Here is a 22,801-nt window from a genome sequence, read left to right as displayed (position 1 = left end):
GGCTGGAAGCTGAATCCCAAGCAGGATGAGTGATGGGAGGGGAATGTGGAGGTGTGAAAGCCCTTAAGATTTCAGGAGCTGCGGTATAGAAGCATGGACAAATATATGAAAGGTACTGTGCTGATACTGTTAAGTTAGTTTCTCTCTCTCAAGAAAACCGTTTTGGAACATTATTTATCAGCAGACAGATTGACTTTAGTTTTAACTTTTTATGTCAAGAACATTTTTTTAGCTTGTACTTTCTATGCTACTGTCTGCTGGAGTTGGCAGCAGTTGCTTTGATTTGCTTATAGGGCAACAGTGTTTTAGTAAAGCAGTGCTCACTTATGCTGTTCAGCAATAATGTGTCTCAGATCTATAAATATTGCAGTGCATATGCCCCTTCATTCTAGTACAGAAACGTTATTGCCATAAAGGAGTTGTCTAAATTTTTAAACACTGCTATTTTTACGGCATCACCTCTATTGCCAGGTTGTATGTGTGGTATTGTAGTTCAGCTTCATTCACTTTAAAGGGGAATTCCGGATAAGGAAAACTTGTTTTCCAATAAAAGTACATTAAAAGTTATATAGATGTGTCTATACAATGCATTACCATACCTGTGCAGTTCTGCCACACTGGAAGCTGATAGAAATCCAGGAAGTGAAGAAAAATGGTCTCTGTGCCAATCCACATTGTCTCCTGCTCCTTCTGCTCTCCCCCCTTAGGAGACAAATATTCCATGCCTCTGTCTCACATTGTGTGTGTTTTGCTGAGATCAGGCTGATGATGCAGACAGAGGGGCAGGGTGTGATGTCCCAGGAGGCTTGGCTGTATCCCCCAATCCCCTGAGTGATTCACCATCTCTGACTGGCCAGAAGCAGGTGTTGCACTGATTTAGCTCATTGTGCAAAAGTGAGCAGTGAAATTAGGGCTGTGTTCACACATGTTGGAATGCCATTGCAGTACTGCAGCGTATTCACAAAAATGATGCAGTAACACAAGTAAATGATGCTAAACGGCAAAGAGGATCAGAGCCTTATTCTGGGCTCAACTTTAAAGATAAAAGATGCTTTATCATAATATGTGCGTGGAAATGAAAAGGAAAAAAAAGTTCTTAATTCCAATACCAGCGTTACAGGAAGAGAATACACCCACCGGCCACTTTATTAGGTACACCTGTCCAACTGCACGTTAACACTTAATTTCTAATCAGCCAATCACATGGCGGCAACTCAGTGCATTTAGGCATGTAGACATGGTCAAGACAATCTCCTGCAGTTCAAACCGAGCATCAGTATGGGGAAGAAAGGTGATTTGAGTGCCTTTGAAAGTGGCATGGTTGTTGGTGCCAGAAGGGCTGGTCTGAGTATTTCAGAAACTGCTGATCTACTGGGATTTTCACGCACAACCATCTCTAGGGTTTACAGAGAATGGTCCGAAAAAGAAAAAACATCCAGTGAGCTGCAGTTCTGTGGGCGGAAATGCCTTGTTGATGCCAGAGGTCAGAGGGGAATGGGCAGACTGGTTCGAGCTGATAGAAAGGCAACAGTGACTCAAATAGCCAACCGTTACAACCAAGGTAGGCAGAAGAGCATCTCTGAACGCACAGTAAGTCCAACTTTGAGGCAGATGGGCTACAGCAGCAGAAGACCACACCGGGTGCCACTCCTTTCAGCTAAGAACAGGAAACTGAGGCTTTAATTTGCACAAACTCATCGAAATTGGACAGTAGAAGATTGGAAAAACGTTGCCTGGTCTGAGGAGTCTCGATTTCTGCTGCGACATTCGGATGGTAGGGTCAGAATTTGGCGTCAACAACATGAAAGCATGGATCCATCCTGCCTTGTATCAACGGTTCAGGCTGGTGGTGGTGGTGTCATGGTGTGGGGAATATTTTCTTGTCACTCCTTGGTACCAATTGAGCATCGTTGCAACGCCACAGCCTACCTGAGTATTGTTGCTGACCATGTCCATTCCTTTATGACCACAATGTACCCAACATCTGATGGCTACTTTCAGCAGGATAATGCGCCATGTCACAAAGCTAGAATCATCTCAGACTGGTTTCTTGAACATGACAATGAGTTCACTGTACTCAAATGGCCTCCACAGTCACCAGATCTCAATCCAATAGAGCATCTTTGGGATGTGGTGGAACGGGAGATTCGCATCATGGATGTGCAGCCGACAAATCTGCGGCAACTGTGTGATGCCATCATGTCAATATGGACCAAAATCTCTGAGGAATGCTTCCAGCACCTTGTTGAATCTATGCCATGAAGAATTGAGGCAGTTCTGAAGGCAAAAGGGGGTCCAACCCGTTACTAGCATGGTGTACCTAATAAAGTGGCCGGTGAGTGTACAGTGTGCTGTGTGGTGTTACAGGTAGAGAATACAGTGTGCTGTGAGGTGTTACAGGTAGAGAATACAGCGTGCGGTGTGGTGTTACAGGTAGAGAATACAGTGTGCTGTGTGGGTGGGACAACAATGAAATGATAAAGTACTGCAAATAATTCAGTAACACAATGAAACTGCAATGTGTGAACACAGCCTAGATGTTCTGCAACAGATTTGGGCGGGGAATTAGCAGGGTGGGGGACTGTGATGAACAGCTGAGGGAAAGCATTGCATTTTGGAACCTGTAGTACTGTGTACAACTGCTCAACCAGAAAGTGCAGAAACAAAAAACAGAACAAAACCCCCCAAAACAAATGGATTTTTGGTAGTTTCAAAACTCGAATAGATAGGTAAGTAATGCTTTATGCTTCTGCAGAAGTTTCATTTTTTTTTAACCTCTGCCTGGAGTTCCCCCTTTTAATGGGACAAACAGCAAAGCCACACCCGAACTGAGGAGGAGTGGTTCTTTTTCTGGATGAAAGGGACCATGGACCACTCAAAATATAACAAATTCCTAATGATTCAGTCAGTGTTTGCCCCACTTCCAGTTTTCTTTGAGTGCCATTGGTGCAAAATTCTATTGTGAACATTTAAAAAGGTATTACGTACCATTGATGCCACTGGATATATCTACTTGCTCTGTGCGCAGTGCGTAATTATGGATGATGTGCTACAGAACTCTGAAAGTATTTAAAGACACTGTCAGTAGGTTTCTGCTGTACTATCTAAGAGTAGCCTAAACTAGTGACAGAAAAGCTAAACAGAATGATGTATCACGTATATTGTTCTGTGCAGCTGATTCAGAGATCTTCTCCTGAATAACATGGACAATAAGTAGTCCTCTCCATTACGTGCATTAGGCCAGTAGTCCTCAATATTAATGAGAAGCAGAAAACTCTGCCCACCAGCTGCTGATTGACAGTTGCTGACTATACACAGCATGGATAAATAGCTGCCAATCAGCAGCTGAAGGGAGTGGTGTGGCAAGACTCCTATTCTCCTACATATTAGGAGAACGGCTGAACAGAATGATGTAATACACAATCTGTTCAGCATTTCTGTCACTAGTTTGTGCTGCCCTCATTCAAAGCAGAATAAACATAGTGACAGATTCCCTTTAGTCTTTGTGTTACAATACAGACACACTAATTGAGGACTGTGCATGGAACGTGTTAATGGCCCCTTAGGTTTTGTGGTGGTTGTGTTTGTAGGCTTTTTGTGTGCACAGTTGAAAATGACAAACCTTTTTTGTTGTGGAGTAAAATAGGGGGTGTTTTTTAAATGTGGCATGAGTAGTTTTCTGAGCAGAAAGTTGTCTCATGACTGGAGTGAAGGCTCATGCATTGAGACATTTGGCCTCAGCAGCTTTCCTTTCTTTTAATTGCACAACCCCTATTAATAGATTTCAGCAAAACATTGTTCTTTAGAGTGTTTGGTAATGGCTTGTAACAGCAGATACAATGGAGATAGATGGAAATCGAGGGTCCCCAATCTCCCCCCCCACCACCACCACCACCACCACCACCACCACACACACATTTTTCCGACCACTGCTAATAGATCAAAGTGGTGGTCAGTAACCAAGACAACGAGCTGTTAACACTGGGAGGCTAACTGGCAGCATATCAGGACAAGGAGGCAAGCTTGATAAATTAATGTACTTGTAAGGCTGCAGTTCCCAATCACTATACAGTTCCCAGCGCTATACAGAGAAGGGGGGTAGTTTCCCGATGTACTGTGCACAGGTGGACGAGGCTACCTTTCACAATTGCTGTATCAAACAGCCTCTGCAGAGGGGAGCGGTGGTTGCCATCACCACTTGCTTTGCTTCTAGCACAATGAGCGGTCATAGCAGTCATCACTTACTGTGCAAAGGCTGCCAGGTTAGGCAGTCTCCTCCCCTGTGTACTGCTCATCAGCACTAGAACAGAGCAGGATTCTAGCTCTGCAGTTCCCAGCACACAGTGGTGACAGCGGAAGGGGCATTTTGCCCCTTAATGCCAGGCACCGAAAGAATGTTTGTAAATTAAAAGAAAAATTACTTTATACCGTGCAGTTCTTGCCTGCTATTAGCATGTGTGGACTGGTCTCTGTTCCCGGGAAATTAACCATTTAAATCGCAGGGGGGTGATTTGTGATTTTGGCCAGACCAGGGTTTTGTGACCCGGTTTCAGTCGTATACAATGGCCTCCAGCATCCCATTGTGGTGATAGACCAGTGCAGTTATAGCGAACTTACTGTACTGTTACTGTAAAAAAAAAAAAAAAAATTTAATAAAAATCACCCCCCCCCCCCCCCCTTCCATTTTTATAGACTATAAAATAAACATTTGGTATCGCAGCATGAGTAATTCCCTGAATTATTAATTTGGCACATGTGATCTTGCACAGTAAATGGCGTAAGTGCAAAACACCAAAATGCAAAATTGCTGATTTGGGGTCACATCAAATCCAGAAAAATGAGACACTTAAGTGATCAAAAAGTTGCAAAAAATTTGTGCAAAAAATTACATCTCAAAAAGCCAAATAGATGGTTATGATGGTAATAGAGACATTTTAAACAGTTTCATTTTTTATTAGATTAAAAAAAAAAGTTATAGGTTTCCTATCATTTTATCGTACTGACTTGGGGAATATATATCAGTTTTACAAAATGACGTAAACATGAAACCCACCTGTAACATGAGCCCCCTATACTTACCTGATCATGCCGGGTCCCGCTTCTTGGTCCGGTGACAGAGATTTCAGTGCCCGAAGCCTGGCACGTGCTCCTGAGAGGAGTACGACGCCCATAAAGAATGAATGGCGAGTCCGACACTCCATTCATTTTCTATGGGCATCGGACTCATCTCAGGAGCGCGGGCGCTGAAATCTCCGTCACCGGACCGGATCAAGAAGCGGGACCCGGCGCGATCAGGTAAGTATAGGGGGCTCTAGCGGGGGTTTGGAGCCTGTCACTCCGGCACGGGGGGTGACAGGTTCCCTTTTAAGGAGGAGTTTTGTCATCTACATGCAAAGTGTGCTGGAGAGACAAAATTAATAGTTGGTTGTGGGGACAGGAATTTAACCCTCACAGAACTGCCTGCTTACAAAATTTGTCGTATTAGAATAAAAATACAGTTCCCCTGCATGTTATGAGTACTATCTCAGGAAGCCATGCCCATAACCCACATCCTGCACCCTCTAGAAATGAACATAGAGTGTTAAAATTGTATTCATGCAAAAACATTCCTGAGAGCAACTAATAAGAAATGGTTAGAAGGGACTGAGTGATTCACCTTTTTGTTTTGGAATAATATATCTGATTATTCACAGGCGAAAATAGTAATGTCCATGGAGAAGTGTTACAAAACATGATGATCGTTTATTTAGGGCCAGGCCTAAAATCATCGGTCCCCCACCGCATCGCTATGGTGGAATAGTGGTGCGAGGCGGGCAACCAATGATTTGAGAAGAGCATCATACATTACCTGTCCGGGCTTCTCCTGCGCTCCGTCTTCCTCCCCAGGTCCCGCTCGCAGCATCAGCAGCTCCTGAGCCGCCGCGGCCAGTGATTGGCTGAGCGGTCTGACAGCTCACTCAGGCCGCACCGAAGCTGATGCTACGCCGTGGGACCCGGGGTGGAAGACTGAGCGCAGGAGAAGCCCGGACAGGTAATGTATTGCTGCAAGGACATCGTAATTATGTCCCTGCAGCCCTCGCTTAATAATCATCGGGGCCGTGGAATAGGCCCAGTAAACGAGTGCCGATCTAGCATCGTTGCTTGGCCCGTGGAATAGGACCCTTAATCAGCTGAGAGTCTGAGGCTCCCACGGAAGGCAAGTATAACCCTCCAGCAGCCACAGCAACTTGTTGCCACCCCCGTATCAAGGCCTAGCAGAGGCCTCTGTCTTTCCTTACAGCGGAACGGCTTTAGGCGATCGCATTGCAGGGAGCCAATCTGGACAACCAGGGAGTTATGTACACACTTTAAATGCAGCTGCCGGTTTTTAGAGCTACATCTAAATGGTTAAATAGCCAACACAGGCTATCGCTCTGTTACAGCTATAAGAGGCAGCCCCTAACTGCTGCTATCAGGGAGAAGGGCCATGTATGGAGTGGGCTTGACTTGGGATCCCACTCCATTCACCCTTAACCCCAAATGTACATGTATGTGATGATGCTGTTAATAAGGGAATGTGGCACTGTCTGGGTAGCAGAGCTGAGAAAGGTACAGAAGCTAGGGACTACATCATTTTAGTTTTTACAGCTCCCCCTTAAACTTTCTATACAATCCCTTTCCCTACTTCCTGCTTTGGCATAACTGCATAAAAAGGCAGTCTGTGAAAGCATGTTCCATTGAATGGTGTAATACCAGGCTCAGACAGGGCCCCTCCTCCCTTTTGGCGGCTCTTGAACAGGAGGTTTCCTGTTGATCAGCTCCAGGCCCCATATACATTGTTTCAGCACTGCTGCACACTCCTGTTCACGTTGCAGTGTGGTCCTCTCCCCACTTGTTCTCACAGTTAGTCTCTGAACACTCTGACCTGGACCAATCAAAACTTTTGACATGTCTTTGTCCCTCCATGCCCACTTTCATATTGGACAGAATAGAGAACAGTGCGCTGCATTATCCTATTTGTTGCTTCTTACATGGCTCCATTATTATTATGATCCACCCACATGTGAGAAATCATAATGATTGACTAGTGTAAGACCACTCTTAGGGCCACAATACACAGCCCGATATTTAGGAGCAAGCAAGTGCTGACCTGTTGTGTCTCGATTGACACTATTCTATGCACTACTTCATGCACGGGTGGATTCTGCCGAAAGATTGACGTGTCACTACTTTCAGCTGAATGCGGAATCCGCCCGTGCAGAGAATAGTGTCTGTAACACGGGAGGAGAAGTGCGCCGCCGCGTGCGGGTATGAGCAACGGAATCCGCCACGGGTCATACGTAGTACTTCCTTAGTGTGCGCCCACCCTGATATAGAGAAGGAGGAGAAGCCATAAGTAGTGTAGCATTAACCTCTGTCCTCAGTGTGATATATTCTCTCAGAGAAGATAGTGTTTTTCTTTAGTGTGCTATGGCTGCAGCAGGCTGTGGATGTGCGCGCGCGCTATGCCTGTAACAGGCTTCGTGTCTATGTGAGCTATGGCTACAGAAGGGGGTGTGTGTGTGAGAGATATGGCTGCAGCAGGCTTCGCGTGTATGCATTCTATGGCTGCCGCAGGCTGTGTTTGTGTGAGAGAGAGCGAGGCAGAAATTAAAGGGGTAGTCGGGGCATCAGTGAAAATCCAATGAGGTAACTCTGTTGGGGTCCTAATAAACTCCTATATACCAGTCTCCGTACCCCCACAGTGCACTCAGAAATGCCCACTCAGCCAATCAGTGAGTCAGGCGGGACACAGCTGCAGTCACTGACTGGCTGAGCAGGTAGTTCCTGTGGGACTGCAATGGTTTAGGAGCACGAACACTGACAGAGCTGATAAATCTGTGCCTATGACTGACCCCTCTATATCACTATGGCTAAAAACTATATCACAGGGATCTGGCATTGTTAGCTTACTTTGTGTATGGGGAATATTAGTTAGGACATGGAAGCTGGAGACTGGCTGCATCTACTGCACACACAGGAGAATCTGCTTTAGATCTTTCATTATTCACTCAGAAGTCGCCCCAGGATCATGCAGGTCATTATTCACTCAGAAGTCGCCCCAGGATCATGCAGGACATTAGGTAGAAGCTGCTGAGCCAGATACACTAGTTTGACAAATAAGTCCCCTGTTGTCTAACTGGCCATTTAAGAAGTAGCCGGAGTCTGAGTCGGTCCTGATCAAATTCAGAAGTCTGTGTTTTGAGTCGGAGCTGCGACTTGCCAACTCCAGAGCCCTGGTGTAATAGTACTCTTACACACAACATTGAGAGGCTGGCTTGCACATGCTGTAATTATTGCAGCCGACATCTGGGGTTGCAGCTTTAAAGGGGGACTCTGGAGACCAAAACTTTTTTTTTTTGTATAAATGTATATTTTTATTTTACTTTTACTATTATACTATACACAACCTGGGGAGAGGTGAGCTGCTGTTTTTTGTAAGGAAGTAAATGTCTTTTCTTCTGGATAACTTTCCAGGAATGTCATATAAAGCATGTAGTTCCTGCAACATGATGATCTTGGAACGTCCTGCTTTCCCTGTCTCCCCCCTTGTCCCTAGCAGCAATCTGGCAGCAGGAGGAGGCGGCTGTCTCACACAGACCACAGCGTCTATGGGAAATTCAGAGGAAGATCTGCTCCCTCAAACTGCCCACACCCGCGCAAGCGATCACATGGCTCCGGGGAGTAACCATAGCAACACAGACGCTGCCCAGTGCGTCTGGGCTGCTATGGTATATAACGATCAGGCAGGGGTCAGCATTACACTGACAGCTCATAGAACAGTTTAATACATTACAGCACAGATCGTGTGCTGTAATGTATTATATATGTACCTGCAAAAGTGAAAGTTAAATAAAATAAAACAAATACATCAATCAATAAATATACATTCCCCACCCCCCCCCTTTATAAAAGATACCCTATGAATGAGACACATATTTGGTATGGCTGTGTCTATAATGACCCTGTCTATTAACCTGTTACATTAATTATCCTGCCCGATTGATGCTGTTAAAAAATAACCTAAATTACTTTTGTTAATCCTGCTTCCTAAATGAATATAGAGAAAAGCTATCAAAATGTCACATGTACCCATAAGGTGCGCCACTAAAAATGTGAGCTTATGCCGCAAAAAAATCCCTCACATACTGTAACTCCATTGGCGGAAAAAAAAAAAATATATATATATTACTGCTCCTAAAATATGCAAGACTGTTTTATAGTATAAATGCCATAAACTATAACAGAAGCTATATAAAATGGATATCGCTGTAATTATTACGACCTGCCGAATAAAGATAACATGTCATATGTAAGGTATAGTAAACAGCATACAGAAAAATGATAAACAGCTGCTAAACTGTTTGTTTTTTATATTCGTACCACCTCATTGTCTCATTAAAATATTTTGGCACCGCAAGGCCTCTGACATGGTATAATGGCTAAAAAAAAACAACATTAAAATAAAAAGGCCCCAAAATTCACCAGTTCTGTCATGTGTTTAATCAGGTGACGCAGTGCGCCCACATATGGGGGATTTCTAGAAACATTGGAATAAGGAGAATAAATATGGAGCTCCATTTCTCAGTATTTGCTGTTTAGGCGCTCATGCACTCTGAGCAAAAGATGAGGAATTTCTGCTTGAAATGCATCTTCTATTCTGCTCCTAGAAAAAAAGAAGCTGAATTTGAGCTTATTTGGGTGGAATTCAAACGGAATGCAGGCAGAATTCAAGCCCCATTGACTTCTATAGGATTCCTCTGGCAGATTCTGCCAAAAGAAGTGACGTGTTACTACTTTGGGCGGAAAGCAGATCTGCGGCAAAAAAATTCTGCTTGGAAATTCTGCAGTGTGAATGACAGAGCAGCAATCCCATTGAACACAATGAGACATTGCCCTGTTCATTCTTTTACGGGAGGAATTTCAAGCCGAATTTATAAGCGGATTCATCTTCAATTCAAGGGTATGTGCACACTGAGGAAAAGGTGAGGAATTAAGTGACGAATTGAAGAGGAATCCGCTCTTATTTCAGCTTGAAATTCTTCCCGTAAAATATGAACAGAGCAATGTCCCATTGTGTTCAATGGGATTTCTTCTCTGTTCACACTGCAGAATTTCCGAGCAGAATTTTCTGCCTCTGATCTGATCCGCTTTCTGCCCAAAGAATTGACATGTCAATTCTTTGGGTGGATTCTGCTAGAGGAAGTTCCCCTCCAACTTGCTTAAATTTCTGAGAAACACCTAAAGGGTTAATAAACTTATGAAATGTTACTTTTGAGTGGTGCGGTTTACAGTGGAGGGATTTATGGGGATTTATGAACTTAAAGTGTCACTGTCGTGAATTTTTTTTTTGCAGAAATCAATAGTCCAGGCGATTTTAAGAAACTTTGTAATTGGGTTTATTATCCGAAAAATGCATTTTTATCATGAAAAAGCAGTTTGAAGCTCTCCCCCCTGTCTTCATTGTTCTCCTATGGAGAGAGCTAAAGAAAAGACCAAAACAGGACAACAAAGAGTTAATCTACAAATCCCTCACGGGATATCTCTACTGACCATCACCAGTGACCTGTCTGAGCTCGGATTACAGCTGTCACCCACCTCTATGTTGTGTAATCCTCTGTTATCTGCTTTCTGCTGCCGGCTAACTCCCTCCTTCCTCCTCCCCCCTCCCCTCTCCCTAGAACAGACAGGGTACGTCTCCTGCAACAAGTCACAATTTTCAGATTTTTCAGAGTGAATGAAAAAGAGGAAGGAGGGGGGGACCTGGGAAAAGGCTTTTTACATGCAGATAATGGCAGATTTGGCTAATAAACCCAATTACAAAGTTTCTTAAAATCGCCTGGACTATTGATTTCTGCAAAAAAAAAAAATACGACAGTGACTCTTTAACTAGTTCCTAATAATAAAATAAATTTTTTTAATTTTCCAGAAAATTTGAAAAATCGCTGCAAAATTTTGAAGCCCTCTAACATCCTAAAAGTAAAGGGACTTTCACCAAAGGACATCACCATAAAGTAGACACGTAGATGTCGCAGTGATAATTAGTTTGTGACATGACTATTTTGAGTTTAAAGACACGTACATTTTTGCACAAATGTGTGTGTGTGTGTGGGGGGGGGGGGGGGGGGGGGGGTCCAAAAAACTGAGTGCATCAACCAAAGCATACCACAAACCTAAAGAGGAAAATGTCACAAAAAAATAATCTCAGAATACCTGCGATAACTAGAAGCATTGCAGAGTTTTCACTACATAAAGAGAGACAGGTCAGATTTGAAAAATAGATGCTGAACATTAAAGCGACTCTGTACCCACAATGTGCCCCCCTCCCCCACACCCCTCAAACCACTTGTACCTTCATATAGCTGCTTTTAATCCAAGATCTGTCCTGGGGTCCGTTCGGCAGGTGATGCAGTTATTGTCCTAAAAAAAAACAACTTTTGAACTTGCAGCCCTGTGCCAAACTGCCGTGGCTTGGAGTATCTGTGCCCTAATTTTGCACCACCCCTCCGTCCCTTCTCCCCACCCTCTTTCCTATTCCTCAGCAGTGAAAACTACACAGGTGCCTTAACGATCCAGCCCATGTGCTGTGCTGACACAGGTGATGAATAGGCGACAATCTGCCTGGAGCATTCCTAATGATGAGGAGGGGGGGGAGAAGGAATGAAGAGTTTGTGCCAGCCTTATGCATACACAAGCTAGGTCACGGCCTTTTGGCACAAGGTTGCAAGTTAAAAAGTTTGTTTTTTAGGACAATAACTGACTAACAGACCCCAGGACAGATCTTGGATGCAGGATACTGTTAAAAACAATCAGAACTTATACTCGCACACCTCAGTTAAGTGGGTATAGAGAGATTCTTTACTTCTGCCTGTATCAGTTAAAGAAGTTCAGCCAAAAGTATTTATTACTTGTGGAAAGTTAGACATATTCCTAATGTACATTAATTATGAGAAATGCACATATACTGCAAATTCCCTTAAAGGGGTGGTGCGGCGGTAAAAAATAATTCACAGAATAACACACATTACAAAGTTATACAACTTTGTAATGTATGTTATGTCTGTAAATGGCCCCCTTCCCCGTGTCCCACCACCCCCACCCGTGTACCCGGAAGTGTAGTGCATTATACATACCTGATCCGCGCCGACACACGTCCGCCATCTTGTGCCAAACGTCATCTTCGGCCGGCCGGCCGGAACACCTTCGATCTGAGCCGCGATTGGCCGAGCACAGTTATGCTCAGCCAATCGCGGCTGAGCAGCTGATGTCGCGGCTGGCACTCGGGAAGATCGAAGGTGTTCGGGCCGGCCGGCCGTAGATGACGTTAGGCACAAGATGGCGGACGCGTGTCAGCGTGGATCAGGTATATATAATGCACTACACTTCCGGGTACACAGGTGGGGGTGGTGGGACACTGGGAAGGGGGCCATTCACAGACATAACTTACATTACAAAGTTGTATAACTTTGTAATGTGTGTTATTCTGTGAATAATTTTTTACCGCCGCACTACCCCTTTAATTTAGTAGATCATGGAAGCTTCAAATTCTCTCAAAAATCAGGTGTAATTCCTATGAAGTGTCTAGCAGGGGGTGAACTAATATATAGAAGTCAATGAGTACCATTGACTTCTATATATAGTGCGCCCCTGCTGGACACTTATTCAATGAATGTCTATATAACACATGTCTATGTATGCACACATATACACTGTACTACTCCTCCATCATCTGCTCATAGTATGAGCAGATGGTGGGGGAATAGTACCAGGGCTATCCCCATTACATGCACCTTTCTCGCTGATGCACTCACATGCCCTTCCGGGGACTGACTGCAGAGCTCACCGCTGCTCCTGTTGACTCGTTCCCTGATGTCACCCCCGGCAACTCGGTACACTGTTTTTGAGAGCACTTTGGGCTTCCATGATCTACTAAATTAAGGGAAATAGCCGTATACAGTATGTGCATTTCCCATAATTAATGTACATTAGGAATTTGTCTAACTTTCCATAAGTAATAACATATTAAAAAATACAGGGCTTCCTCTACTTTTCTTACCCCTCAGCAGTTTAGACCTCCATCCTTTTATTCTTTGAGGACATCTGTATAATTCTAGGGTTCTTTTATGTGTACATGTACAGTAACATATACTGATGCTTTTATTGTAATTCCAAACTCAACAAAAACACATACCTAACTCCCCCCCCCCTTTCTCCTTCCTAACAGAAAAGCAGGGGCCGGAAAAGAAAAGAATCAAGAAAGAGCCTGCCAACCGGAAATCTAGTTTACCTTTTGGTATTGGGATATCTGGAATTCGAGCTGGATACCCCTTATCAGAGCGGCAGCAGGTTGCTTTGCTTATGCAGATGACAGCTGAAGAGTCTGCCAACAGCCCAGGTAATGAAACATGTTTTTAGATGCTTTTGTATGCAGTCATTCTTATAATTCACAAGGAAGGCTTTACAGTCATGTAGCATATGGAAGCAGTTGTATAAGCTGAATCTGTAGCGCTACACCCCCTCTCCCAATAAAATTCTGCTAAATCATACATTAATTCTTCAAATTGATCTAAGGCTAGGATCCCTCCAGCTTTTTATCCTCCACCAGTATTGTTTCCTTTTTCCATTTTGATAACAAAGAGTGAAAGAAGTGATCTTTTTTTAAAACCCCTGTCCATTTCAATGGGTTAGTGTTTTGTTATTTGATGGACATAAAGGAGGACATTTATCAAAGGAATATTAAGTAGAATTGGCCCAGTTGTTCCTAGCAGCCAATCAGATTTCACTTTTCATTCTTCTTTGGAAAATGAAATGTGGTCTGGTTGTTAGGGGCAACTGGGCAAATTCTACTTTTCACCAGTTTGTGTTCCTTTTTTGGAGGGACAAAAAATTGTACAAATTATCAGGACAATTTAACAGACGGAAATTGCACATTTTTTTCCCCCCCATTAGTCTATTGAAGGGTTCGGTGCTTTCCCACTCAGGAGTGTACAGTTATGTCCTCAGGTTAAACAGACGCAGAAGCTGCACCTGTTCCATATGTGGTGGGTCCCAGCTGTCAGTGATGGCTGGGTAACTGCAGACACCCTATCAGAGCTCTGATGTTGGCAGTTAAAGGGGAACTGTTAGCAGGTTAGATGAATCTAAGCTGCTGATAGTCCCCTATAGTGCCGGGAACGCTGAGGAAGGTTTGTGTTGCCTTTCTCAGCACCGTTAATCGGGGTAAACTTCACTCCCGAGCACAGTTAGGAGCACTGCAGTGTCATCCGGCTGCCTCTTCAAATTATAATCAATGGAGGGGACAGGCCTGATCACACTGTGATTGGGGCAGGGCAGTACTCCTAAAGGCACTCCACAGCGGAGCTTACCCTGACAGTGCGGGACCACTGCAAGGATAAGCGCAAGACACATACCTTTCTCCTCAGTGTCTCCGGCGCTGTAGGGGGCTTTAAGCAGGTTAGATTCTTCTGACCTACTGATTAGTTCCCCTTGAATCCTATGGATGCGGCAATCAGTAAGATTGCAGCATCTACAGGGCAGAACAGTGGTAGAATTCTCCCTCTGGTCACCATTGGGGCTGTGCGAAGCGATTGCTTAACCCCAATGTTTGCTGTGACAATCAGCAGCCTCCAGTGTCATAGCTATGGGGGCAGAGAATGATCAGTTGTTCTATTTGACAGGCACATTACATAGTAACATAGTAAATAAGGTTAAAAGAAGACAAGAGTCCATCAGGTTCAACCTAGGGAAATCCTACTGTGTTGATCCAGGGAAGGCAAAAACCTATGAGGCAGACGACAATTGCCCCATCACAGGGAGAAAACTCCCTCCCGACTCAAATGGCGACCAGAATAATCCCTGGATCAACATATCACCAGAAATCTAATGCCCATAACTTGTAATATTATGTTGTTCAAGAAAAGCATCAAGGCCTCCCTTAAACTTATTTAATGAATCAGCCATGACAACATCATGTGGCAGAGACTTCCACAGTCTTACCGCTCGTACAGTAAAGAACCCGCGTCGATGCTGCTGATATCTTTCCTCTAGATGTAGAGGGTGCCCCCTTGTCATGGTTACAGACCTAGGAGTAAAAAGACCACTACAAAGACCTCTGTACTGTCCATTCATATATTTGTACATTGTGATCAGATTGCCCCTAAGATGTCTTTTTTCTAGCATAAATAACCCCAAGCTTGATAACCTGTCTTGGTACTGTAACCCACCCATTCCCTTAATGACCTTTGTGGCCCCCCTCTGCACCCGCTCCAGTTCAGCTGTGTCCTTCTTATATACTGGTGCCCAAAACTGTACACAGTATTCCATGTGTGGTCTGACCAGTGATTTATAAAGAGGCAATACTATGTTCTCATCTTTAGCATCTATACCTCTTTTGATGCATCCAATTATTTTATTAGCTGCTGCCTGGCACTGATCACTAAAGTTGAGTTTACTGTCCACCAATACCCCCAGGTCCTTTTCAGAAGTAGTTTTACCCAGTGTTTTATTATTTAGCACATTACATTTATCCACATTAAACTTCATTTGCCATTTCACTGCCCAAGCCTCTAGCTTCTCCAAATCCCTCTGTAATATATTATCCTCCTCTGTGCTGATTACTCTACCCAGTTTAGTATTATCTGCAGATTCTACTCAGTAGCCCCTCTACAAGATCATTAATAAAAATATTAAAAAGTGGACCCAACACTGACCCCTGTGGTGTACCCCACTAGTAACCAAAACCCAATCTGAATATGTTCCATCAATGACCACCCTCTGTTTTCTATCACACAACCAGTTACTTATCCATTTGCATACATTTTCCCCAAGTCCCAGCATCTTCATTTTGTAGACCAACCTTTCATGTGGCCCAGTATCAAATGCCTTTGAAAAGTCCAGATACACAACATCCACAGCCTCTCCCCGGGCCAGTCTATAACTTACCTCTTCATAGAAGCCGATCAGATTAGTCTGACAGGACCGATCCCTCATAAATCCATGCTGGTGCTGCGTCATAAGATTTTCATTAAGATACTCCAGTATAGCATCTCTTACAAACCCCTCAAATACTTTTACCTACTATAGATGTTAGACTTGCGGGCCTGTAGTTTCCAGGATCACTCTTTGACCCCTTCTTGAATATTGGTACCACATTAGCTATGTGCCAGTCCTGTGGAACAATCCTTGTTGTTATAGAATCTTTAAATATTAGGAATAACGGTCTGTCTAACACAGTATTTAATTCTTGCAAAACTCTAGGATGGATACATTTTGGGCCCGGTGACGTATGTATTTTAATGTTTTTAAGGCGTCTCCCCACTTCTTGTTGTGTTAGGCAGGTGAGATTTATGGGAGGATTTATATTATCCCTAGTCATGTCCTCTGTTATGGGATTCTCCTCTGTGAATTCAGTAGAGAAGAATGTATTTAATTGGCCTTTTCCTCTTCCCCCTCCACCATTACACCCAGATTATTTTTGAGGGGACCAACATTTTCGGTTTTAAGTCTTTTGTTTATATAGGTGAAGAACATTTTGGGATTTGTTTTACTTTCTGTGGCTATCCTTCTTTCTGTTGCTTTGTTTTAGTAGTCTGAATGCTTGTTTATCATTTATTGCACCCCTTACAGCTGAAGTTAACCACATTGGATTTCTCTTATTTCTACTACTTTTATTCCCATACGGTATGTGTCGTTCACACGATCTACCCAGAATACTTCTTAAATATGTCCCATTTCTCTTGTGTACTTTTATTTCCTGAAGGCATTGTCCCAAGGGCCTCTTAGTTTTTGGAAATTGGCCTTCTTGAAATGTAATGTTTTTGTAGCCCCTCTACTAATAATTTTATTAAAGAACAATTAAAAACTTACTATGTTATGGTCACTATTACCTAGGTGACCCCCCCACCTCTATTTTTGATATTCCTGGCCTATTGCTTAACCCCTTAGGGACCAAGCCTGTTTGGGCCTTAATGACCAGGCTCATTTTTCAAAATCTGACCTGTCTCACTTTATGTGCTTATAGCTCAGTGATGCTTAAACGTATGCTAGCGATTCTAAGATTGTTTTTTCGTAACATATGGTACTTTATGTTAGTGGCAAAATTTGGTCACTGTCTTGTGTGTTTTTTGTGAAAAACATCAAAATATAATTAAAAATTTGAAAATTTTGCACTTTACGAACTTTGAAATTGTTTGCTTCTAAAAAAAAAAAAAGGCACATGACAAAAATAAGTTAGTAAGTCACATTATCAATATGTCCTCTTTATTCTGGCTTCATTTCGTAAACATATTTTACTTTTTTAGGGTGTTACGGGACTTAGAAATGTATCAGCAAATTATCAAATTTTCATGAAATTTCCAAAACTGATTTTTTTTAGGGACCAGTTCTTTTTTTTAAGTTGATTTAGGAGGTTTGTATACTGGAAACCCCCATAAGTGACCCCATTTTGGAAACTAGACACCTTAAAGAATTAATCTAGGGGTATAATGAGCATTTTAACCCTACAGGGGCTGGAGGAAAGTATTCACAATTAGGCCGGAATAAAATGGAAAATAGAAATTTTCCAATAATATATTTGTTAAGATTAAAGTATCTCATTTTCATAATAAAAATGAGAGAAAATGCACCCCAAATTTTGTACCACAGGTTTTCCTGAGTACAATGGTACCCCATATCTGGGCGTAAACCACTGTATGGGCACACAGCGGGGCTCAGAAGGGAAGGAGCGCCTATTAGCATTTCCAGTTCAGATTTTGCTGAAGAAGTTTCTGAGCGCCAGGTGCGTTTGCAGAGCCCCTGTAGTGTCAGCAGAATAGAACCCCCCCCAAAAGTCACCCCATTTTGGAAAGTACACCCCTCAAAGAATACATCTTGGGGTGTGGTGACCATTTTGACCCCACAGGTATTAGAGGAAAGTATTCAAAAGAAGACAGTAAAAATGAAAAAATAGAATTTTTCCAATAATATGTTTAGTTTTAAATTTCTCAATTTCACGAGGAACAGGGGAGAAAACTCACCCCAATATATGTAACGCAGGTTCTCCTGAGTACAACGGTACCCCATATGTGGGCATAAACCACTGTGTGGGCACACAGCGGGGCTCAGAAGGGAAGGAGCGCCAATTAGCATTTCCAGTTCAGATTTTGCTGAAGAAGTTTCTGAGCGCCAGGTGCGTTTGCAGTGCCCCTATAGTGTCAGCAGAATAACCCCCCTCCAAAAGTCACCCCATTTAGGAAAGTGCACCCCTCAAAGAATACATCTTGGGGTGTGGTGACCATTTTGACCCCATGGGTATTAGAGGAAAGTATTCAAAAGAAGAAAGTAAAAATGAAAAAATATAATTTTTCCAATAACATGTTTGTTTAGTTTGAAATTTCTCAATTTCACGAGGAACAGGGGAGAAAACTCACCCCAATATATGTAACGCAGGTTCTCCTAAGTAGAACGGTACCCCATATGTGGGCATAAACCACTGTGTGGGCACACAGCGGGCCTCAGAAGGAAGGGAGCGCCAATTAGCATTTTCAGTGCATGATTTTTCTGAAGTTTCTGAGTGCCAGGTGCGTTTGCAGTGCCCCTGTAATGTCTACAGAGTAGAATAGTTTATGTGGGCATAAACCACTGTATGGGCACACAGCCGGGCTCAGAAGGGAAGGAGTGTCATTTTAGTTACAGGCAATATGTGAATGTTTACTGGTTATCTGGGGTGGTAATGGACAATCTCGGGGTGTTTGCCTGTTGCCACCTCAGATAGCCAGTAATCTGGTGGGGTTATGGGCAATCTGGGGTGGTTACGAGCAGTCTGTGCCAATCTGGGGTGGTCACGGGCAATCTGGGGTGGTCACGGGCAATCTGGGGTGGTCACGGGCAATCTGGGGTGGTCACGGGCAATCTGGGGTGGTCACGGGCAATCTGGGGTGGTCACGGGCAATCTGGGGTGGTCACGGGCAATCTGGGGGTGGTCACGGGCAATCTGGGGGTGGTCACTGGCTATCTGGTGGTGTTCACTGACTATCTGGGGTGGTGACGGGCAATCCAAGGCACTTGACTTTGGTGACAGGCGTAAGAAAGTGCCGGCACCATTTGGAACAAGCGATTAGTGGTATATAATATATACCGCTGATCACTTGTACTGGGACCACACCGGGTGGTCACCAATCATTGCCCCATGCTCTCTGCCACCTCCGGTGGTGGAGAGAATGAAGCTTTAATCATTTTTAGGAATCCATCACTGTGAACAGAGGATGTTCACAGAGATGGCGGTGGCCATCTTGGATCAGATGGCCGCCCTGGGAGGGGAGGGTCAGTGACCAGGTCACTAGGGTTAATTCTGGGGACGGGGGGGACATGTTCTCATCTCCTCTCACTGTGGATTCACGGTGAGAAGAGATGAAAGCGTTCAGCTGCGCTGGCAATGTCTGTTACCGGTGGCCGCCGTTTTACTGATAACTGCGATCGCCGGTGAGGGGACTGGCCGGGACTGACCCCACACTCTGCCCCAACCCCTCAGCTACCTCCGGTAGCTGAGAGGAGGGGGCTGCGGGCATTACCGGCGCTGCTGCACTATTCTGCACCATCGCCATAAAGAGCTGATGGCCCATTAGTGATCGCCGTAAAAATCTGTATCGGCGGTCACTAATAACATAATACATGTATTCTCTGGGTCACTACGGTTACGGCGATACCACATTTGTATAGGTTTTTTTAAACTATTATCACTTTGGCGCAATAGAAACTATCTTCCTAGCAAAAACCCACAAAAACTGTTGCCGCATTGCAAGATCCATAGCGTTCTTATCTTTTGCACGACAGAGCTGGTTTTGGGCTTATTTTTTGTGGGAAGATCTGTAGTTTCTATTGATACCAAGTTTTATATGTATATGACTTTTTGATCTCTTTTATGACGTATTTTCTAAAGTGGATTGATAAAATACAGCTATTCTGGTACTGTTTTTTTAATTAATTTTTTTACAGCATGTGTCGTGCGATATAATTAGTGATATAGTTTTATAGATTGGGTCGTTATGGACGTGGCGATACCAAATATGTATAGGATTTGTGTTTTTGATCACTTTTATGTCACGTTTTATTGGGTATAGGGAATGTTATGCATCTTTATTATTGGGGGGGGGGGGCTGTGTTGTGTTTGGTGCACATTTTTTTTTTTTCACTTTTTTTTTATTTTACACTAGTGTACATGGGATCACCATGGAGACATCGGAGGACCGGACGGCGCCGCGGGACATCGCGATCACCTAAGTGACCCACGGCGCCGTCCGGGATCCACCGGGACCCGTTAGATGCCGCTGTCATGGTTTGACAGCGGCATTGAACAGGTTAAACTGCGTGCTCCGGGCAGTTACAGGAGGGGGTCGGCGGTCACACTGATCAACCGCCTTGCAGCCGCTGCCGAGCGGTAATTTATTCCGATGCGCCTGCCGTTAAAAGGTGTACGCATCGGAATAAAGCCCATTAGTGGCCGCCATGAAAAGGCAGCATGGCGGTCACTAAGGGGTTAAAGTATTTTAAAGTAACATTTCAGAAGTTTATTAACCCTTTAGGTGTTTCTCTGAAATTTAAGAAAGTTAAAGGGGAAATTTTACCAATTTCGTTTTTCTGGCAGCTATTCCATTTTAATCCATTTTTTTTTCCTTTAACATAGCAAATACTAATCAATGTCTTATTTCATGGTGTTTTTTAGCCATTATATCAAATCACAGAGGCCTTGAGATGCCAAAATATTTATGCATGTTTTCATCAGTACCATTCTGGGGGACACGTGACACCCTGATCTTTTTTTTTTTTATTAATTTACCATGAGGTGGTACGAATAATAAATAAATTAAAAAAAAACCACAATCTTGGCTGGGTTCACACTAGGTTTTAGCAATGTTTTTTGGTTTTTTTTTCCATCCGTTTTTTGCAGAATACCTCTCTTTTTCTCTTTTTTTTTTTTCTTTTCCTTATTGGATAAGGGAATAATTTGTATCGGAAAGAACCACGGCACTTCGATATTTGCAAGAATAAGTGAAAAGTTTATTGTGTGACACACTCCACCGACCTCTCTCCCTGCATACAGCGTTCAAGAGACCCTATTGCCTGAGGAAGGTCCATAGCGGACCGAAACGTTGCACCTGGTCTCAGCTCTTATACTTTCTATGTATGGTCGGAGTAAAATACCGTATATCATTTTGCTAAAAAATAAACTTTTCACTTATTCTTGCAAATATCGAAGTGCCGTGGTTCTTTCCGACACAAGATTTATGGGTGAAGAACCCAGTTACCACTGAGCACCGACTTCCATATTTAAGGCAGAGGTGTGCAGCACTGACCCGATATAAGGGAATAATTTGTAGTCTGTTCCTTAGTTGTTTTCTCTGTTTCTTGGCTCTGTGTCCCTGGGCATCCATCCTCTGTTGCTGCTTTCTGGATTTGTTTTTTTTTTTGTTTACATAAAGAACTTCCAGGTCAGCAGTGACATCACAGCTCTGCCAGCCTATAACTCCACCCCCTCTTTTCTGAATCTAGCTCCACACACTTTACATTGGGAAGGAAATAGCTCAGTGTCTGCCATTACTTAGATTCAAAAACCTAGTTTATCTAGTTTATTTAAAATATCTGTTTTAGGAATAGAAACCCTAACACACATGTACATGTTAGGAGTTGTAGTACTGGCTTACATATACACTACAGTCAGGGCCGGCGTTAGGGGGGGGCAAACAAGGCAAATGCCCAGGGCCCCGTCCTCAGGGGGGCCCCGCACGCAGAGTGAGGGTAAGGGCCCTATTCCACTGGACGATTATCGTTCAGATTATCGTTAAATCGTTCGAATCTAAACGATAATCGTTCGGTTGAAATGCAGTTAACGATTAACGACCGAACGAGAAATCGTTGATCGCTTTATAAGACCTGGACCTATTTTTATCGTTGCTCGTTCGCAAATCGTTCGCGTTGAATAAGACATCGTTCGGTCGTTCGCAATAGATACGAATGCAATAGCGAATAAATAGCGAAGAAAAAACGATCGCAATTACGATCATAAGTAACGATTATCGTTCAATGGAAATGAGTGAACGTTTTCAGGTCTTTCGCAATAGTGGTCGTTTGCGATCGTTAATCGTTAATGATATGCAAACGATAATCGTCCAGTGGAATAGGGCCCTAAGAGTAGCCAGCCAGCAGCATGAGGAGACGCGCAGCTTCCCCTCTGATCGATCAGACCTACAGGGGCACACACAGCATCACATTGCCCCGATCGCGCTGCCCCCCTCTCACAACACAGCATCTCCCTGTTACCTGCCGATCGCTATGTACAGGCTGTGACAGGGATCCTTGGATGATGCTGCCACCCCCTGAGCCCGGCTGCTAATGATGCCATTGGTGGCTCCTGTCACATGCCGATCGGCAAAGTGCTGCTGTGGTCCTGGAGAAGCTCTGTGCTGTTTGTCCCTGGGGGGAGGGGGTTACTACACAGTCTGTGCTGCCAGCGCACATCCGACCCCCTCATGTGATGCTCTGCAGCTTCCTGCTAAGTTATCAGCAGCAGTCGGAACGACAGGAAGAAGGGAGGGACAATATTGTGCAAACCTCTGCACACAAGTGAGACTGCCAGCCCTCAGCCACCTTACATCAGCCTGCTGATTAACCCCTTGTAGACTGCACCCAGCTGGATAAGTATGCTGTGTTATGTGTACACTGTGCAGTGCTATGTGTGATGTGTTATGTATTGGTGGTGATGTTGTCTGTCTGTATTGTTCTATGTATAAGTGATGTGCATACTGTGTGC

General features: G+C 43.8%; 1 protein-coding gene across 2 annotated transcripts in view; it reads left to right on the top strand.

The window, feature by feature from the left end:
- The window catches only part of ANKRD11 (ankyrin repeat domain containing 11), a 218,881-nt gene that overhangs the window by 172,267 nt on the left and 23,813 nt on the right, over positions 1-22,801 (top strand). For both annotated transcript variants that reach the window (XM_069966057.1, XM_069966056.1), the window contains one exon: positions 13,244-13,414. In XM_069966057.1, the coding sequence (XP_069822158.1) occupies positions 13,244-13,414 (171 nt within the window). The remainder of the gene's footprint in view (positions 1-13,243; positions 13,415-22,801) is intronic.

Source organism: Dendropsophus ebraccatus, chromosome 4, assembly GCF_027789765.1.
Source record: "Dendropsophus ebraccatus isolate aDenEbr1 chromosome 4, aDenEbr1.pat, whole genome shotgun sequence".
Classification (NCBI taxonomy): Eukaryota; Metazoa; Chordata; class Amphibia; order Anura; family Hylidae; genus Dendropsophus; species Dendropsophus ebraccatus.
This window is presented reverse-complemented; position numbering and strand designations above follow the sequence as displayed.